Source organism: Nomascus leucogenys, chromosome 2, assembly GCF_006542625.1.
Source record: "Nomascus leucogenys isolate Asia chromosome 2, Asia_NLE_v1, whole genome shotgun sequence".
Lineage (NCBI taxonomy): Eukaryota > Metazoa > Chordata > Mammalia > Primates > Hylobatidae > Nomascus > Nomascus leucogenys.
The window spans coordinates 72827773-72849390 of NC_044382.1; the positions used below are offsets into that span (position 1 = coordinate 72827773).

The 21618-nt window shown below is 37.8% G+C and overlaps 1 protein-coding gene across 8 annotated transcripts in view; it reads right to left on the bottom strand.

Moving 5' to 3' along the window:
- Window positions 1-21618, bottom strand: part of PHKB (phosphorylase kinase regulatory subunit beta) — a 244416-nt gene that overhangs the window by 191546 nt on the left and 31252 nt on the right. For all 8 annotated transcript variants that reach the window (XM_030797503.1, XM_030797534.1, XM_030797553.1 and 5 more), the window contains 4 exons: window positions 16505-16594; window positions 13923-14061; window positions 10750-10849; window positions 2103-2210 (listed from right to left, as the gene is read on the bottom strand). In XM_030797503.1, coding sequence (XP_030653363.1) covers window positions 2103-2210; window positions 10750-10849; window positions 13923-14061; window positions 16505-16594 — 437 coding nt within the window. The remainder of the gene's footprint in view (window positions 1-2102; window positions 2211-10749; window positions 10850-13922; window positions 14062-16504; window positions 16595-21618) is intronic.

The window sequence follows — 21618 nt, forward strand, 5'->3', positions numbered from 1 at the left end:
GTGAAGTACATGTTACGTGAATTATATCTCAATAAAACTGTTATTAAATAAGTAAATTTTAAAAAAGGCAGTGAAAAAGTTTCAGCCAGGAAACTGTAAGCCTGAGTTAAAAACAAAGAGAACGCAAGATGTAATTTTGTTCCCAAAGAATTCTGACATAGATTATTTCCCTCTGACAGCCCCAGTGGCTATGTCTCCCATGACTCTCCTCCAGCCCAACTGAGTAATAGACGGAAAATTGGGGCAGAAAATTATTGGTGCCCTGGAGGCTTTGGGCAGAGGAGCCCAGGGCCTGGTACTGCTGGTGGCCCTCTCAGTAACCAGGCTGATTCTGGGTGTCTCCTGACTTCCCGGCACTCAAGAGTCCATTGGATATCAGGGTCTTGTCAAGGTCGAAGTGGGCCACACAGGAAGATGCAGTATTCTGGTTTTAGGTTTTTTAGACTTACACTAACATTTTAGTGACTCTTCTTAAAACATGGTTGCATGGTGAGAAGGGTTTCATCCCACTGCCAGGCTCCCCTAGATGTTCTCTTACAGCATTGACACTAGCCTGTCAAAAATGACTTCAAAGAAATTTCATTCCTATGGGCAGCCTTTTACAGGGAACACCTCTAAGAGCTCTCTGCTCTGACTTGTGGGATGCTTCTGTAAGAAAATGTCCGTACATGGCGAGTTGTAAAGGGACTGCCACATAACAGATTGACCAAAATGTATTTAAGGCCAACTATGTGCCAAGCACTGAGCTGAATTCTGGGATACAAAGATAAATAAGCTATTATCTTCTGAAAACCCTACTTCTGATAGCAAACATATTTATCAAAGGAAAAGGCACATAAAATCTGATTAAAGGTTAAGGTTGAGAAACTACATATTCATAACACTAAATCTCCAAGGAGCTGTTTACAAATAAGTACAAGAGTTTCTCCTGCATATAAATGAGAGCACCACACTTTCCGTGCTTAGAGAAGACACACTAAAGTAAGACATTTCAGATCTCTAAAGTGAGAGGGACTATAAAAAGGAGATACTCTTAATTTAGTAAGGAATATATGAATAGTAAGTATTCTGTCCCAAAGACAGAGAACCAAATGATGAGCAGAAAATCGATTAAACATAAATAGAATATATTTCTATCCCAGAAACAACAGACTGTCCAGCTAAAAAACAATACACTGATGTGAGAGGGGAATAAAATGAAAAAAATATATATAAAACCTCCAGTGTGTTCTAAGCATAGGTATAAAATTTAATATATTATATAAGACAAAATTTATGGACTTCAGAAATACCTTTTGGAATTACATTTCAGTGGCATGTTTTTAGCTTTACTGAAGGATGATACATTAAGAAATGAACTGCTGTGTAACAAAACTGATTTGCTATTACACCACTGTGAACTGTCTTTTTTCCTCTAGTTCCTAAATGTTGAAATTCTTCTAAATTTGATAATATGTAAAAACTTTTGTCACTGAAAGAAGTGTAGGCCTCCTTCTTTTGCACATAAATAATTTTATAATCTATCCATTTACCCTTTTTGCTTGAAGACCAAGAATTCACTCGAATTTCACGTTCAATTGCCGCAATTAACTCAGCCCTCGTGGCTGCCATTTCACTTTCTTCTCTGTTTCAGGGTTGATTCTATACTTCTATTTTGAACAATTTATAGAATCTAATTTGAAAATTATTTTTAAACAGCCTCAAATTTTCTATGACAGGGCTCCCCCACCCCTGGGCCACAGACTGCTATGGGTCCACACCCTGTTTGGAATGGGGCCACATGGCAGGAGATGAGTAGCAGTGAGCAAGCACTACCGCCTGAGCTCTGCCTCCTCTCAGATCAGCAGTGGCATTAGATTCTCAGAGGAGTGCAAACTCTATTGTGAGCTGCACATGTGAGGGATCCAGGTTGCGCTCTGCTTATGAGAATCTAATGCCTGATAATCTGAGATGGAACAGTTTCATCCCAAAACCATCCAGCCCCTACCCCATCTGTGGAAAACTTGTTTTCCACAAAACTAGTCCCTGGTGCCAAAAAGGTTGGGGATCACTGTTCTATGCTATAGAATATAAGGAGAATAAAATTTATAATCTCTTTTTACCTGAAGATGACCATATTCCTCATAGGAGAGCAACTCATCTCCTGTATGCACATTGAAAACAGAGTGAAGACATGTTGTTGGGCGTGGATCCTGCTTAAACTGCTGGACCTAAAATGAAATATAAAATTAAACAACGTTAGTAATTCATAAACTTATCCAAGACTATAGATTAAAAGCTATTTTTCATGAAACTTTTTAATGAACAAAGCTAAGGCAGAGAGAGGACCGAACAAAGCAGAAATGTTATCTTTTCTCAAGAAAAAATACAAAAAGTTCATAACTACTAACTTGATAGCGTTAACATGATTCTCAATTGATATTTCACATGCACAGCAACTCAGGTGTAGTATGGAGCAGGTTAATGTAGTAGCAATGGCTTTTGCAATGTTTTGCATCTTATTTTGTTTTAGAGTGAAATTCTGCTTTATGTTGTGAGACAGGATTTCAGTGATTGTATTCCACTGCGCTGTTATTTGGAAATGCCTACATGACACTCATAATGAAAAAGGACCACAGGCCAATTCTAGTTTAGTAAGTGTTCAAACTTCAAATACAATTTCTTTCTCTAAGGGTCGCAAATTTTAATGTATGCTACTGTTAACATGCTTTCACTTCCCCTTCCATATATATTGTACTCTCATTACTAAGGCACCAACTCTAAGAGAATATAGGCCACACCATTATTTATTAGCTAGACATAAAATTTTACCATTTTAGAATAAGTAAATACCTAAATAATCCAACAGAAAAACTCTGGGGACCAAAAAATCCACCCATTTCTTTAGGGCCTGTTCAATTCAACATGGCAAACATTTACTGATGCCAATTATGTGACAAATACTATGCTAATTCCTGGAAGTCTGAGATAAATAGGAACAAAAAAAATGAACTGAAAGATATATAACTTTAGGTAAATGCAATAATTTACTTCTCTTTTAAAGAGAAGTAAGTGATGATAATACCTAAGTGGTTGCAATCTTGCCTTGTTTCAATTCACTACGATACTATATAGCACCATCTTTTCTTCTCCATCTTTAAAAATTCTTCTTCTCCTTAAAATACTATCTTAAAAAATCTTTTATACTTTTTGAATCCTCACCAAAATTCCTTCCTCTGGACTCCCACATCAATGTAGTTGTCACTCAATTATTTTTCCTGTTTTATACTTTTACTAGCTGTGTGTATCTCCCTGTGAAATTACATAATACACATTTGGTCTACCTTCCTAGTTCTGGGCACACGGCTCCAAGAACCCTTTGAATTTCCTGAGCAAAAAGAATGTCCTTTGTTCATATAAGTCCCTTTCAGCCATACCTGAGGTTTTGCTAATAATGTGACTCTTGATAGGTCCCTAGATAGCTTCAAGATGGGGGACTGACTGACAGAGGAACCAACCAAGTGATCAGAGGGTTGCAACTTTCAGCTCTTCACTCCCACTCTTTACTTCAGGGGACGTGCGGAAAGGAAAAGCTGGTGATTGAGTCAATCACCAATAGCCAGTGATTTAATCAATCATGCCTACATAACGTGGTTGCTATAAAAACCCTAGATGATGATGTCTGGAGGGCTTCTGGGTCAGTGAACACATCTGCATGCCAAGAGGGTAATGCACCCCAGATACCACGAAGACAGATGCTCCTGTGCTCAGGACCTTCTGCACCTTCTACCACTTCATCGGATGTTTGTTTATATCCTTTAAAACAAACTGGTAATAGTACGTAAAGTGTCTCCCAAGTTCTGTGAGCTGTTATAACAAAGTATTGACACCAAGGAATTATTGTAGCCAAGTCAGAGAGAATTGTGGGTAGCCTGGGGATCTACTACTTACAATTGGTGTCTGAAGTTGGGGGTAGTCTTGTGGGACTGAGTCTGAACCTATAGGATCTGTTTTAACTCCAGGTCGTTACTGGAAGAATTGCAACAGACTGTATATACCCAGTTGGTGTCTCAAATTTGAGAACTGCTTGGTGTGGAAAATCCATACATTCGGTGTCAGAAGTGTTGTGAGTAGAGAAACAGTATTGCTGTAGGATCCCAGTATCTTGTAAGCTTCTAGAAGCTATGCTGTCCAACATAGTAGCCACTAGCTACATGTGACTAATTAAATTACAATTAATTATATTAAATTAAATAAAAAATTAAGCTCTTCAGTCACAATGGCCACATTTCATGAAATCAATAGCCACATGTCACTAGTGGGTACTGTATTGCTCAAGAGTAATATGGAACATTTGTATGCTCATAAAAAGTTCTATTGGGCAATATTGTTCTAGAGGGAGGTTACATCTTTACCGTCTCCAAGTGCCCTACACAAACAAATACAGACCTCCTTATGATTAAAGAACCTGATCAGCAAAATAAAAGTCTGAACCTATCAGTATGTAATCAGGACCTAGAGAATGGGTACAGTTAGGGATGTAAGTTCTCTATTGATAAAGTGACAAAGCCATCTGGTGTTAATTCAGAGAAGATGACTATCCCTTCTCAATATCTGAAACTGCTGGCAGTAATCTGAACCTACACAAATAGAAATCAATGTGGTCACTCTTTTTGCACTATTATCTCAAAGTCCTGAATATTATTCTGAGCTCCTATATAAAAAATAGGTAAGACTGAAGCAAAACACATTTTAACCACTTGATACAGATCTAAAAGGATAGGTTTTATCAGTTTAATAAAGTGACTCCTGCAGTTGACAAGGTGGTGTTTGTCATTTGTCTTCAAGACATGCAAGAACCCAGCAGGACAATTTATATTCAATCACTATGTCAGGGGAAAAGCAACTACTAAATGATTAAAGATGCTCAAATGGGGGATTACATAAGTACATTTTGAGTTTTAAAGCCCTTAAAAGACAACTAATTTAAAATTTCAGAAAAAAATAAGGTCCAAAGTATAAGCTTTGAAGATTAATGGGGCATGCTGTATGTCAATTACAAACAAAAAGTTCTCTTGAAAGCAGTCAAAAACAAGAGGATGCTAATTAGTATTTTATATGATTCTGGCATCTGGCAAGTAAAAATAAAGATAATAATTAAAGCAAAAGTTTCTAGACTAAAATAAATCTAGAATAATGCCTCTTCCACTTGTATTTTGCTTAGATTTTTCCTGAAAACTTTTATTATTGTGAATAAACAGTTTATCATTTGGGAAGAGGTAATTGAGTATTTTGTCATCCATTTTTAATTTGTAGCCTTAAAACATGCATTTAGAGAAAAAAATCTTCTCATAAGGGAATCCTGGAAAAATAAATTTTATAAAAGTTAATGATTTCTCATTAATTAGAAACTAGCATTTAAAAAAATTTAAGTAAATAATTAGATACAGCAACATTTATAGCCTATTATAAAGCAAATGTCTGCCCTCCAAATTAATTGCAGATTGAATCAACTCTGAAAAACTCTGAATGCCGCTCTGTAAGCAGAATTATAAAAGACAGTAAATAAGAGAATAGGTATCTGCACACTGAGAGATAAAACATAGCTGACACCAATAAGCAGGCATTAAGATAAGTGTCAAGACAATAAAACCCAGAAAACAGACTGCTCTAAATTCTTTAAATAAATCAAGAATAAGTCTTCGTATTCACTCAAATTCATAATCAACTTAAAATATCTCTTTTAGCTAGTATTTTTAGAAAATACTTTCAGGAAGCGTGTTTTATGATGAGAAATCAATAGAAGTGGAGAAGGGAGACTTTCTAGGTCATGATTTTACTTCAAAAGACAACATGAGGCTAGAGGTCAAACAGTGAATGAACACTACAAATGTGCTTTGCTTTAGTTTCAAGGGAAGACCAACAGAGAAATATTTCACATTTTAAGATATGTTTATATTTCCTCTTGCAACAGTATTGTAAAGGAAATGGCCAAGACTGGAGGAAAAGAACGGCAAGCAGCAATAAGATGTGAAGATATGGTGAGAGGCTTTGAGCTGGGTGCATGCTTCAATCACCCTGAGTCAGTCCCTCACACTAGAATAATATACTCCTTAGAATTCATATTTCCATTAATGGTCTATATCATAGCTACATAGGAAAGAAATGATAATCCCTTGTAATTTAAAGAATGTAAGATAGCTTAACTCCACCAGACATGGTGGCTCATGCCTGTAATCCTAGCACTTTGGGAGGCTGAGGTGGAAGGACTGCTTGAGCCCAGGAGTTCGAGACCAGCTTGGGCAATATAGTGAGACCCTGTCTCTATTTTTAAAATTAAAAAACAAAAACAACCTTAGGTCACACTCAAACTGTATCAAAAGAAAACATATTACAATTGTGATGATTGGTTAATAAGGTTGAGTAAGAAATGCCATTATAGAGTCAAAACGCCTTTGTAAAGTCAAATCTCAGTAGAAAAGGCCACTAACAACTGGCTAATGGCCAGGTGCTAATGGTCTACATCATAGCTACATAGGAAAAAAATGATAATCCTTTATAATTTAAGGAATTTAAAATAGCTTAAGTTGGCCGGGCATGGTGGCTCATGCCTGTAATCTTTGCACTTTGGGAGGCTTAGGTGGAAGGATTGCTTGAGCCCAGGAGTTCAAGACCAGCTTGAGGAAACATGGAGAAACCCTGTCTCTACAAAAAATACAAAAATTAGCTGGGTGTGTTGGTGCACGCCTGTGGCCCCAGCTACTTGGGAGGCTGAGGTGGGAGGGTTGATTGAGCCTGGGAGGTCAAGGCTGCAGTGAGCTGTGATTACACCACTGCATTCCAGCCTGGGTGACCCACAGAGACCCTGTCTCAAAAAACCAGCCAAACAACAACAAAAAAACCAACTGGCTAACCGTGTCACAAGGAAAAAACCTTAATCCAAGCTTGTCAACCCGCAGAGCATGACAGCTTTGAATGTAGTCAAGCACAAATTCGTAAACTTTCTTAAAACATTATGAGATTTGTTTTGCAATTTTTTTCTTTTTTTAGCTCACCAGCTACAGTTGGTGTTAGTGCATTTTATGTGTGGCCCGAGACAATTCTTCTCCTTCCCATATGGCCCAGGGAAGCCAAAAGATTGGAACCCCTGCCTTAAACTAATACATTATTAGACTTCCTTCTGATAATTCTACTTTGTCAGCTTGTTTGGCAAACCCATGAAAGCCATGATTTTGATTTTCACAATGTGCCCTAGAGAGAAAAGCTGAATTCATAAAGACATTATGCATTCGTGAAATGATACAAATGAAATAAACAATAACATCTCACACTTAGGAAAAAATTAACTTTAATCACAATTATTTCAACATAACATATGACATACTAGTTTAATTCCAGTATGTCAATCTGTGACATACTACTTTATTTCAAGCATCTGAAAAACCTTTGCAATATTGATTTGTACAGTTAAATCTCAGTAGACAAATTAAAGGTTTTTCATATGTCTCTATTATCAGCTTGTGAATAAATACACTTTTTCTCTATAACATTGTCTTGTTGCCATATTCTGGTAGCAGAATATTAATGGTTTTTCTTTATTTTGACTTGAATTACAGGCCTGCAGAAGATTTGTTATCACTCTTTTCATTATTATTTTTTCTTTCTTTTCTCTTTTTTTTTTTTTTTTTTTTTTGAGGCGGAGTCTCACTCTGTTGCCCAGGCTGGTCTCGAACTCCTGACCTCATTACCTGCCTGCCTCAGCCTCCCAAAGTGCTGGGATTACAGGCGTGAGCCACCATGCCCAGCTTATTATTTTCTTTTTTTTTTTTTTTTTTTTTTTTTTGAGACAGAGTTTCCCCTCTGTTGCCCATGCTGGGAAGCAATGGAGTGATCTTGGCTCACTGCAACCTCTCCCTCCTGGGTTCAAGTGATTCTTGTGCCTCAGCCTCCTGAGCAGCTGGGACTATGGACGCACACCAGCAAATCTGGCTAATTTTTGTATTTTTGGTAGAGACGGAGTTTCACCATGTTGGCCAGGCTGCTCTCGAACTCTTGCCTCAAGCAATCCACCCATCTCGGCCTCTCAAAGTGCTGCGATTTTAGGCATAAGGCACCGTGCCTGGCCTATTATTTTCAAGTGCAAATTAAAACAATATGTTTGTATGATAAAAAAATATACAAAATATTAAGTGATCAAAACTGCCTGCAAAGTTACTTGTGTGCACCTCTGCTAAAATATAGAAGTTGGAAACGCATCTGAAACATGGGGTCTAGAAGGGAAAGGGGATACTACTAATGATAATGACACAAATATTTACTGTATGTTCACCTGGTACCAGCCCTTGTGCTATGTGCTGTCTCTCATCCAAGTACTGACCAGGCCTGACCCTACTTAGCTTCTGGGATCAGAAGAGATAGGGCGTTCAGGGTGGTATGAGGGCAGACACCATGTTCTCTATACATTCTCTGCCCTTCCCCACCCCCACCCATTCTGACTTCCGTGGCCGCCCTCCACCTGTATCAACCAACACCTTTTCTGGGGTCCGATGAGTGTGCGGGCATTGGGCACCTTAATCCGGCATTCGGTTCATCCCGCAAAGCCAGGTCTGCTTACCAGACACGGCCCACTAGGCACTCACATTCCACACCCAGCTCCACATGCCAGCAAGCCGGGCTTCTTACCTAACTAAAGGGTGAGAGTAGGTGGAGATCCTTTGGGTCCTAAAACCTCCAATCATTCGCTTTACAGATGAAACCACGTGGGGTGGGTTTTGGAAGAGTGCCAGCCATCCTGAGGGAAACCTTGGAGGGAACTAGCCACTAGATGGTTCCATCAGTCTTTCACCCCTATACCCAGGTTGGATGACTGATTGATTTACACGTCAGGACTGCTAGGGACTTCCACTAGTTTCCTCCGGCTTTGCCCTGACCAGGCACAGTTCACCATCTTTCAAGTCCTAACACGTGCCCCAGTGCTCCACCTCTGGGGCGCCACCCTGGGTGAGATGGGCCAGTGGTGCGCCCTCAGGGGACTGGAGAGGCCTCAGGATCCCATCTCAGCCAGCGAGTGTGCCGGCCTTCACCTTCACTGCACCAACGCGGCTTTCTTGCAAAACACTGACTCACACACATGCGTTATTTCTTAATCCTTCCAAAACCTAGTAAGGGCAGTATTACTGGTATCCTTATTTAACAGATGAAAAAAATGGAGGCACATGGAAATTAAATAATTTGTCCAACATCACACAGCTGGAAACAGACTGGAAACCAGTATATTCATTTATGCAGATTGTCCCGGAAAGAGTTAATATGGTAGGCCTGAGACTGCTAACCTCAGAAAGAACTGTTTGTAAGGTTGCCCCTTGGCTGATATGTGGACACTCAGATCATGAAAGGGTTTCCACTATTCCCTCACAAGAGTAGCTAAACCTAAATGTAAACCTAAAGCGTTTACATTAACAATGTGGTTGATACTACACACCTGGTTTCCTTCTGGATGTCTGGAACTTTGGTGAGTGCTAGACAGAGGATACCCACGTGACCAACCACTAATAAAAACCTTGAGCAATAAAAACCTCAAGCTTCTATTGAACTTCCCTGATAGACATTTTACACATGTTACAATTAGTCACAATCAGTTGCTGGGGGAATGAAGTGCATCTGTGTGACCCCACTGGGGAGGACTCCTAGGTGCTGGCATCTGGCTTCCTCCAGACTGTGTTCCATGCACCTTGACCCTTTGCTGATTATGCTTTGTCTCCTCCCATGTAATAAACCATAGCCACAACTATGACTATCTGCTGAGTCATGTGAGTCCTCCTAATGAAGCATCAAACCTGTGGGTGGTCTTAGGGACCCATATGTATTGATGTACACATATGGGCACTTACTATATTAGGACCTGGGATCATAGAGATGTAGGTAAGTAAGGGAATAGCCATTATATTTGCATAGAGCGTTATAGTTTTTTAAATGTTGTTATGTATATTATTTTCTTTAATTTTCACATAACCCTGTAAAGCTGTTTTCTTTTTTTCTTTTAGTTTTTTGAGACAGACTTGCCCTGTCGCCAGGCTGGAGTTCATTGGCATCACCTCGGCTCACTGCAACCTTCGCCTCCCAGGTTCAAGTGATTCTCCTGCCTCAGCCTCCTGAGTAGCTGAGACTACAGGTGCACACCACCACACCCGGCTAATTTTTGTATTTTTAGTAGAGACGGGGTTTCACCATGTTGGCCAGAATGGTCTCGATCTGCCCACTTCAGCCTCCCAAAGTGCTGGGATTAAAGGCGTGAGCCACCGCGCCCGACCTGTAAAGCTGTTTTCTAAGCCTATAATTCCTAGCCTCTTTGTATGTAAATGAATGAAGTGTTACATTTTTAAACTAAAGTTCACTTAAGCCAGAGCAATTCACATGTCCAAAAGTAATTCTGACAAGGATATTCTTTAATAAAATATTGGTTAGAATTATTGATATTGTGAGGTTCCTGAGAAACTGGGTCTTTATCAAGCAACACCAGATACAAAACACAAACAAATCCAAGTCTAAATAACAATTCTCAATCACCTCTTGCTTAAGGTGTTCCTTCAATCTCAGGATTTCAAACCCCGGGCTAGAATGGCAAAGGCTGTTTTAACCTATCTAGGCCGCCCTAGGATGTGGCTTTCCCTTTGAAAAGTACATTCTTCTTCAGAAGAAGCCATTGCGATACTAGTTAAATTAATCCTTCAGAATGATGGGAGAATTCCCGTCCACACCACAGTGTTTTACCTTATCGGCCTGACGCATATAGCAGTAGAGAATTCCTCTCATGCATTTTATAGCTGAGTGCTCCAGCTCATGGGTCCTTCCCTTGTCATCATCAATGCGCCTGGGTGAGAGAGATAACTCATGAAACAAATTGGAAATGCATTTGAAAAGGAAGCAGAGCTTTTGATAATTAAGTATTTAACTATCTGGCTAATCCTGTGTTCTGGTGGCGTCTACCAATTCTGCCACAGTGAAACTCCATTTTCCCAGCAAAAGTAGAAATGCTGCAATGAAAAAAAATCCTATAATGAAACTCAGGCAGATTTTTCCTTCTTTCAAGGAAGTAAGCCAACTTCTTTTAAAAATAGTATACAATATTTCTACAGTGATTTGGCTGAAACTTTAAAGAATATTTCTATTGGAAAAAAATCCACCAACAGATTGTTTTAAATTCACTGTTATGAAATAAAGCCAATTTTTATTACCTATCCTTGTAGGTTATGCAATGGCCACTTGGATTTAAGTAGCAGCCACAAGTTAAGGTAGGTGCTGCCTTTCTTTGCTCTGCAGTGTGTTCAGTACCATCAGAGCACGCATTTAGTCATAGTCAAGGATGCCTTCAACTAAACACACATCCAAGATAATACATGATGTATTTTGGCATAAAGCTTTATATTCTTTGGTTTTAATTTAAAATCAATTGAGCAAATTTTACATCTCTTGCTTTTAAAAATAAAGAACAGCTAAAATCTAACTATTAAACTAGGTTAAGATGTTCCTCCTGTCCACAAGTTGCTTTTTATGATAGATCAGTAACTTTCCAAAGGTGGATGAGAGTCGCCCACTACTAAAAAATAAAAGTGATTTATTCATTGTTTCACTTAATCTTAACTAAAAATATCTGGTAATCATTCTCACATGATTAAAAAGTATCACTTCTCTCCTTAAAAAGTATACTATAATTACCTCCCAGTTAAGTCACAGATCGCATATACCATTCACTATTGAGAAGAATGATTATTATTTTGACATAGTATGGTGAATGTCAGTAAAAAGTAAGTTATTCATCATTAGCACATCATTCCTTCTTTTTCATGCTGGCATTGCACAAAAATTAGCATGAATTTGCTCTATACAGTACTTTTCCCGTTGAGGTCAAACACAAGTGTTTTAATAGAGGCATATTCTACATAGATAGTGTGCCTGCAAAACAAGGACTTTAAAGTCTCTATCTGATGTTAGAAGCATTCTGGGAGAAGGTTAATATCTGACTTTTGTCCATATGCTACCTGTACTCTTGTATTTGTTAAAGCAATTTTCCTGTAAACATTTTATTTAGAAAAATTTCAAATCTACAAAAAAGTTAAAAGGATGCTATCATGAATAAGCCTTTTGGTTGTCACTTAGATTCACCATTTTAACATTAGCTTGCGTCCTCTATAATATTTTCTTCACTGTTTGAAAGTAAGCTACGAACATCATGACCCTTCACTCCTACACACTTCAGAAGTATCTCTAGAAAACAAGGAGATTTGCCTACATAACCATAATACCATTATTATGCCTAAGAAATTTAATACTGATACTATATGATCTAATACATAATCTTGGCTCAAATATTGAAGTGTCCCAAAAACGTACTTTACAGTATTTTTAAATGCATGATCCAATTAAGGATCATGTATTGCATTTGGCTGTTGTATTTCTTTAGTCTCTTTTAATCTAGCCATCCTCATACCTATTTCCTAGTCATCTGTAATACTGACATTTTTAAAGAGTCCAGGCAAGTTGTCTTATAAACAGCCACAATTCAGCTTTGTCCAATTTTTTGTTCATATGTAGACTCATGTTAGATAACTTGGTAAGATGTTAGCACAAGGTGTATTTCCCATTGTGTCAAATCAGGAAAGGCAATTAACATCAGTCTGTCTCATTATTGGCTTCACCATTTGGTGAAGGTGCTACTGATACTCCCTGTACTCCTAAGATCAGTACCAGTTTTACATTTAATAAAGCCATATTGTCCTTACCTAGAATATGTAAGGAAATGCTTTTAGTGATGTCAGCATTCAAGTGTGCTAAAGAAGACTACTGCATATTATCTCAGTGTTTGATTTTCTTTTTAAAATCCAACACATCAGCAATTTCAAAGAGATAAATTGTGTTCATGTGGAAGATACAATTTTTAAATCAGAAACATAACTATGGATCACTTTCAGAAAATTAATATTCAGAAAGTTAATCTTACTGATCTTAACTATGGTTAAAATGTATTACAACTATGTGTTAGCATCCACATTCAGTGCTTTCTACATATAATGAAATAAATAAAGGAGAAATTTTGTATTGTCAAACTACTCCTTTTTTTTTTTTACTTTATACTATTATTTCACTTACAACCAGACTTAATAAGAGATACTTCGCTGAAGAGCAGTGATAAAACCAGAAACTGGGTAGGGGAAAAGAATTCTGACCCTGGCTCTATCATTAATGAGTTGCATCATTTTGAACGAATTTGTTAAGTACTTGGGGGCTCTAATTTTATTATCTGCAAAATTTAGTCATCATCAGTTCTCTCCATGATTGAAACCAATCAACACAATGAGAGTGGGTAGGTAGGTCATTCTACCAATGACTAAAAATGGTGATTTACAAACCTAGAGACAAAAAGTTTTGGTCACAAAGTCATAAAATCTTAGAACTGGTCTGATATAAGCTCTTAGAAAAATGAAATGGTTTAGGCCGGGCATGGTGGTTCACACCTGTAATCCCAGCACTTTGGAAGGCCGTGGCTGGCAGATCACTTGAGGTCAGGATTTCGAGACCAGCCTGGCCAACAGAAACCCCATCTCTATCAAAAATACAAAAACTACCCAGGCGTGGTAGTGCATGCCTGTAATCCCAGCTACTAGGGAGGCTGAGGCAGAAGAATTGCTTGAACCCAGGGTGCAGAGGTTGTAGTGAGCCAAGGTCATGCCACTGCACTGCAGACTGGGTAACCTCATCTCAAAAAAAAAAAAAAAAAAAAGAAAAAGAAAATGAAAAGGTTTAGAGGCCTAAAAAGGGATGTGAGCAGTCATAGGTCGCACAGTGAGTCAGCAGCAGAGCCAAAAGATAGTGGCTTTATTAGTCTTGGTCCTACAAAACCCTATTATCCACTCTCAAAGTTACTAGGAGAACATACACCAGCTCACCTGTATGCAAGAGCCAAAGCCCAGGCCCCAGCAGCGCAGTATAGGCTGTCCTGGATCTTGGCCTTCTGGTCACCACCACATGTTTTAGTGGGAAAGAGACCCGTAGTTGGACTTTGATACAGCAGCAATGTTGACTTGACTGCAATTGAGGACAAGACAAAGAATGAACTGTACAGCCAGCGACTGTCCTTGGGCTAAATGTTTTAATCTTCTTTGGTTTCCTCATCCCACTTCTGACGATTTTGTTTCTAAACTTGCTATAGTACAATACTTCTGAAGATGTGGAAACAACTTCATGTCACTCCAGCCTTAGTGGGAATCCATCCTACATAAAGAAATCTTTCCAGTTTTTAGGAAAGGACTCAGCTAATTAGGACTTAAAAAGCCTTTAGCACATCTCTGGTAATGTCAACGTGTGTTAGAAATCTTATTAGGACAGCATCAGGTACAGCGGGAAAAAGAGATCAAGCAAAAGACAAAGTATAATATTTTTTAAAAATCAGTTCAATAGGTAAACTTAAAGCAAATGCACAAGAAAGAGTAGCATACATTTAGTAAATCACAAAGCCACCTCAACTGCTACAGTAAATGATCAACAATGTAGGAAGGGTGAGGGGAAGATCACAGAACATCCTGTGTTTCACTGATGACTAAATTGTGCCTGGTCTTCAGAGGAGTGTACAGTATTCATTTTACTTTATTGTGCAGGTTAGGAAAATGTTTAACATTTTAAAACTGAATTCCATCCATATATAACATGAACACAGCAGCAAGTAAATAATTTTCTATGAACATTTTACTTAAATAAGTCTGAAATTAATGTTTTATTATCTTTTATAAATGAGCTCTAAAATAGGAAAACATACTAAAATTACATTTACTAAAAGCTATTTTATTGCTATCTAACTATAAATGGATGGGTAATGCTTTTCCTAAAATGCATTACATTAACCTTATCTAGATTGGCAACTACCCTTTTGTTTTGAGACAGGGTCTCGCTCTATAACCCAGGCTGGAATGCAGTTGCATGATCATAAGATCACTGCAGCCTCTAACCCCTGGGCTTCAGTGATCCTCCCAACTTAGACTCCCGAGTAGCTGGGTCTACAGGCAATCGCCACCATGCCAGGCTAATTTTTAAACTTTTTGTAGAGATGGAGGGCTTGTTATGTTACCCAGGCTGGTCTCGAACTCTTGGGTTCAAGCAATGCTCCCATTCTGGTCTCCCAAAGGGCTAGGATTACAGGCACGACAGATCACACCCAGCCATGTTATCTACTTTTTAGGATAGTCTTTCAAAGGTTGAAAACATTCTGTTCTGTCACAGAGATTAAAGCATTAAAATTTCTTTTTGTTTTTCTCAGACTAAATTTATCTTTTTTTTTTTTTTTTTTTTGAGATGGAGTCTTGCTCTGTCACCCAGGCTGGAGTGTGGTGGCGCAATCTTAGCTCACTGCAACCTCCACCTCCTGGGTACAGGTGATTCTCCTGCCTCAGCCTCCTGAGGAGCTGGGATTACAAGAGTGCACAACCACACATGGCTGATTTTTGTATTTTTAGTAGAGACAAGGTTTCTCCATGTCGGTCAGGCTGGTCTCAAACTCCTGACCTTGTGATCCACCCGCCTCAGCCTCCCAAAGTGCTGGGATAACAGGCATGAGCCACCGTGCTCGGCCTCTAAATTGATCTTATCATAATCATTTCTTTCAGAAAACCAGGGTATTTATTATTTTTCCCAGTGTAAAAAATTAGTCCTAAGAGTCCAAAATACACAATTGACATAAAAAAATATAGTTAGTTCTCTTTAGCTAGTTATTGCCAAAAAGATAATAAAATGGGCAACTTAATGCAAGCAAGAATCTTGACGAAAATAAGATTGAAGTTTTATATGAAGTTGAAATAGACAAAAAAATCCATCATCTTAGGGGGAGAGAAATCAAATTTTATGTTTTCTGCCATCCTAGTACAAGTAAATGGCATAAAATGTAAACTGACAAAAAGATTAATATGCATTCTAATATATGGTCTGACAAACAAAGAGGAGGCCCTTATACACATATCTGAAAGTTGCTTACTCACACTGAAAAACAAAATTTGCAAGGCTGGTCCTGGAAAAACAAAATAAAACAAACAAAACACCAGGGCCCTGATATTAATAATACTAACTTGTGATTATCTCTTGTATCTCAATGAATTAGAAATGGATATAAAAAGTTTAGGACTATCTGGGAACCATGTTTAGGTAAATGAGCAAATTAATACTTATGTGAAATATTTGTGTATTAATCAAGAAACATCCTCAAGGTCTCAAATCTGGTAATGTTTAGGAAGATTTAAAAAAAACACAGAAGATATTGGTGACAGTTTTAAAATTATTCAAGGGCCAGATATGATCTGCCAGATTCCTTTTATAGTCCTAGTATCGACATACAATTGGAATAGACAGCTACTTAAGCACTGAAAGTACCCCAACATCCCAATGACAGAACAATATCATCCACATAATGTACATGATTTAACTAGGGCAAGGGGAATACTAATCGCAGATACCTAAGGAAACGTTTTCCTCAGGTTTTGCTCACCAATTCTGTAATAATGGTCCAACTTATCCCAGAGAGTTTCATTATCAGGTCTTGGAAGATTAATGCTTTTAAGAGGTTCATAAACTGAGCCTAAAAGAAAAAATAAAAACCCATCAAATTCAGTCATTTGCACAAAGATAAACAAAGAAAAACTCTAAACAAATGAAGAAGCAGTGCTTAATCTAACTTCCATTATTTTACGTGAAGTACCATACTTTACTACTTGTAAACCTTCTTGCTGGGGGAACAAGAGGCAGAATAAAGTACCTTTGAAAATAAATACAGAAGAACTTGAAATGTCATGGGATATTCCCACCCTTACCTCCAGCACTCAATCTAACTGACGTGTATATGGTCCAAACAACTAAGTGTCACTAATACTCATGTGGTAGTCATTTGTCAACATATTCTAGTTATTAAGAAATATGTCTAATTATGTGACCATAAATCCAAACTTAATTCCTTATGCTAATGTTTCATTACACAATTTTTTCCCAAATGATCGTACCCCCAAACCCTCAAGGAAAGAAGATAATATTCACATACTCCAAAGCCATCCACTCCACGAATATTCAGCTAGGTTTCATGCTGAAATTCCTAATCCTCTACTTTCTCCCAGGGAGATGATATTCTTGCCTTATTATCTGGACTATAAGCAGATCATTTCTACTTCTCAACCTTGAAAACTACTCAAAGGTGTTAGCACAGTCAGCTGCTCAAAAGCTACAAAATACACAATAATCATGATGATTTGACGCAAAATGGATATAGAAAATTGTTCACTTGACTAGTGCACTTTCTCAACTGCTAACTGAAAGACAGACATCTGAACCTTCAGCCATCAGACTATGTACTGTCTCTCATTCTTGTTAAAAGCACTCAGAAATTATAAACAACTCAAGGTGACAATTAATCCACCTCTGGATTCAGGTAATGTATACCATACAGCCTAAGAACATAGCACAGAAATGAACCTATAATTTACCTAGTTGGGGAAATCACATTGGCACAGATTAAGATTCTGTTTTAAAGAAAATTAAAGCCTTTATACTCATAAAATTGCTATGTCTAACACGCTAGTTTAAAGCCAAGGTTTTGGGAAGCCTTTATGTTTAGGCAGATAGTAACATTAAGAAGAAAGTAAAGAAAGAGCCTATACATTCAGGCAACAGTCTCATTATCTTTTGTTGAAAAGATGGACTAAGTACTGTCTCTCATTCTTGTTAAAAGCACTCAGAAATTATAAACAACTCAAGGTCACAATTAATCCATCTCTGGATTCAGGTAATGTATACCATATAGTCTAAGAACATAGCACAAAAATGAACCTATAATTTACCTAGTGGCAGAAATCACATTGGCATGGATTAAGATTCTGTTTTTAAAGAAAATTAAATTATGCTAATAAAATTGCTATGTCCAACATCCTAGTTTAAAGCCAAGGTTTTGGGAAGCCTTTATGTTTAGGCAGATAGTAACATTAAGAAGAACGTAAAGAAAGGGCCTATACATTCAGGCAACAGTCTCATTATCTTCTGCTGAAAAGATAGGTACTTTATAGATAAGACTTGCTCTGAGTGAAAAGAAGATTTTCTTACAAGAGTATTCACAATGGCACCAACAGGAATGGGTCCATAGTGAGGAATGGAGAGACCTATCAACAGACAGAGCATCATTACTCTTTTCCTGCTTCAAAGGAAAGGACCCAGCCACCCCTTCAGTCATGCCCTTGCCTTCCTATATTCAACTAGCTCCAGGCAGGTATAAGTATATGGGTAGCCTGGCAATCAGAAAGCAGTAATATGCCGCTGCTAGAGCATAAGGTAATAAGCTCTAGGAGTCTATACACTCCCAGTGAAGCTCATTCACTATGAAAGAAAATAAAAGGTACAAATAATCATAATTTATAAATTGTGCATATGTATATATAAAAATTAAAGGGGACACCTTTGCTGAGGTGGAAGAATTGTGGGTAACATTTCTGTTTTTATTTAGATCTCTATTAGTAGAGGTAGTATTTTGCTTTACATACAAAAAATAAATCACCAAGAGTTAAGTATATAATTCCATTACAATTAAATGATACATGAGCATATGGATATAGAATATGCAAACTGAAATCAACCTGCATTACAATGGTAGGTGAATTGATTTTGAGAGATTGTTTTAATGATATTTATACCAAGATTTTAGATTTAAAAATATTTTTTAAAGTGCTAGGATATTTAAAAACAAAGGGACTATAGTGATTCTGTCATCTAATTTTTCTTAAAAAAAAAAGGAGTTTTATTAGAGGCAACAATAAATAAACAAAAGGAAAATAAGACCTCTCAAGAAAATAAGTATCTATTCAGTAAGAGGAAAAATAGAAGATGTTCAAAGCATAGCAGAAAAGGGTAAAAGTAAAATCATCTAAATTATACATTCAAAGAACGCCCATGATAAGTCAAGAACAGCTTGGTTTGATAAATGTTATTATTTTAGTGATCACCATTGTATTGTTTCTAAAGTAACTACATAAAATTAAACAAGGATGTTCTGCACAATTTATGGTAAACAATACCACAAATCTAAGTCAAAGGAAAAGTAATCAATGTTAACATTTTAAACAAAAATAGGACATCTGGAAAGCATCAATGCCAGTAAAAATGGAGAGAGCAATTAATAGAGCATGAACCTCCAAAGCAAATTAAAGAGCTACAAAATAACAGAAAATTCTACTAAATAATTAGAGTTCCAATTGAAATGAAATTGTAAAATGTTAATTTTTCTTTTCCATGCTTTTCCCATTCGACTTATGTCTATATGCAAACATCACCAAGCAAAATAAAACTTATCAGTGATAGGAGAAAAATAGCTCAGAGCAGACTGAGCTAGGTGAGGTATGCAAAACTTATCAGGCTCAAGAAGACAAGAGTATGGGACTTCAATCACACTTTCCTTCCTATGCACCCACACCCAAAGGCCATGTTTACAGGCATTTTTGTTCCTGACTAGCTGCCTTACCCATTACCTTCCAGTTCCTGGAATTTGTGATACAAAGAACGATATATAGCTAATCAATAGTTTTTGTTATATTAATATGTTATTGGAAACACAGCTTAGAAGCTGCCTCTTTCCTTTAAAATCCACCTGTAACTGATGCTAATCAGAAGATATATTCACGGCAGCTTCTATCTATGCTTCCACACAGATTTAGGCTGGAATAAACTCTATAATGAATCACATTTTCGGAATCTAGTTATTTAAGGTTAACATTTTGGCACCCTAGATGAGATCGGAAGTGGACCTCCAGAGAGCCCCACCACTTTACCAGCAATCGGCACCCTGGTACCAATGCGATAAGTCCTCCTTCACCCAACCTTACCAAAGTCAGCAGGAATCTCTGCTAAGGCCCCTGTTGGGATCTGAATCCTCCTGGCTTGATTGAGGATTAAGACTTTATTCAATTTGTACATATTCTTAACTAGTTGAGGTTGGAAGTGAAGCTCTATAAAAGGTAAGAGTTTCATTTGTTATTCTCTAGAGATCTGTTGACCTCGGATTTGTGACTTTCATTTTTCTCTGAAGTTAAGGTTTTATTTTGAACTACTAGTTGGAGTTTTTCAACCTTTTCTATAGTTTAAACTTTGGTCTTTGATAAGAGGAAGTGAATCTTTGAGGCTTAAGTGAAAAACATGTAATTTTAAAAACTGGTTAAATTCTGAAGCTTGGTTCAATTGACAAATCTAAAATGTTCTTGAGTGACCAAAATAATAAAAGGCTCTCATGAGTCCCACTAGGTTTCTGGTCATTCAGGAAGGAAAACGAAAATTATGGACAACTATCTCTAAAACCTAGACTTTGTCCTTAAAGGGTGACCCACCTTTAGAAACACCAGCTGGATTTATATTTAATGCTTATGGTGCCTCTTCATGCTAACATTTAGAAAACTGGTCACACGTAACTAAAGATGACCCCAAATTACAATGGTCGAAATAGTGTACTTTTAAAATACCTCAACTAGTTTATCTGTACTCTCAATTTTAAAAAGCTAGCTCTAAAATAAAATAACTAGGAGAGCTATTTTCAACGATAAACTTAGAAGCTTCTAAAAGAGGTTCTGACAAAGTTACTTCTTTGCAAAAGGAAAATGTAAAATTTTATAAAGTGACTTTTAAAATGAAAAATGCTGCCGAAATTGTTCCTCTTCCTCTTTCTGTTTATTCTTTATTTTAACTGCTCTTCCCTTCCCCCCTCCTGCTCCTGGTGTACTGGCCTCATTTCAGGAATGAGACAGCAAGTATAAAGAGGTCCCCAGAGAACTTCCAACTGGCCTGCACATTGGAAGGAATGTGCAATGGGGTGGAGCCTCGGGAAGTGCGCACTGTTTGCCAGAGGGAGATGCCTGATCTCCCCTGTTCCAGGGTGGTACCTAGGATTCAATCTATGAGGCGGAAGCCAGCTAGCAGGACTTTCACTTTGCTGAGACTGTCTGTTTCCCTTTGTTTTCCTTTTTGCCCGATAAATTTTTCTTGCCCTTTAAAGTGCCTGCAAGCCTAATCTCTCATGGTTGTGTGACAAGGACCCCATTTTTAGGTGAACTAAGGAGAAAGTCCTACAACAGTTTAGCACCCAACGTGGGGCTTAAGAAAGGGTGAGTGAGATGCAAACCAAATCTATTTTTATCTCATATTTAAGCCTTTTCATCCTCAGACTTCTGAGGGTAGGGGAAACCATGACCCGACCCCCATCACTCCCAGGTTTTGAGAAAGTCAGCCTCAGTCTCCATGGCATTTTCCTTTCTTTTTTGTGATGGAAGGGCGAGCAGTGGCTCCCGCCATCCTCCCCTCCCTGCCAAGGCTGGGGTGCATGAATCAAGGGTGCCCAACAGCAGGCAGCTCTCCCTGCCATGCATCCATAGAGCCTTCTGCTCCCCCAGCCAGGAGGTCCCACTCCCTTGAACAGTAATGAGGTCTTTCTCACTGGTGGAGGAATCCATTTGCATAAAAATAAGAGGTTCCTCTTTAGGCATTTTAAATTAGTTTTTTCTTTCCTTTTCTCCACCAGATCAGGAGTTGACTTTTAAATTAGCATACTTTTTTTTCCTTTTAGAAGACATTTTAACTAGGCTA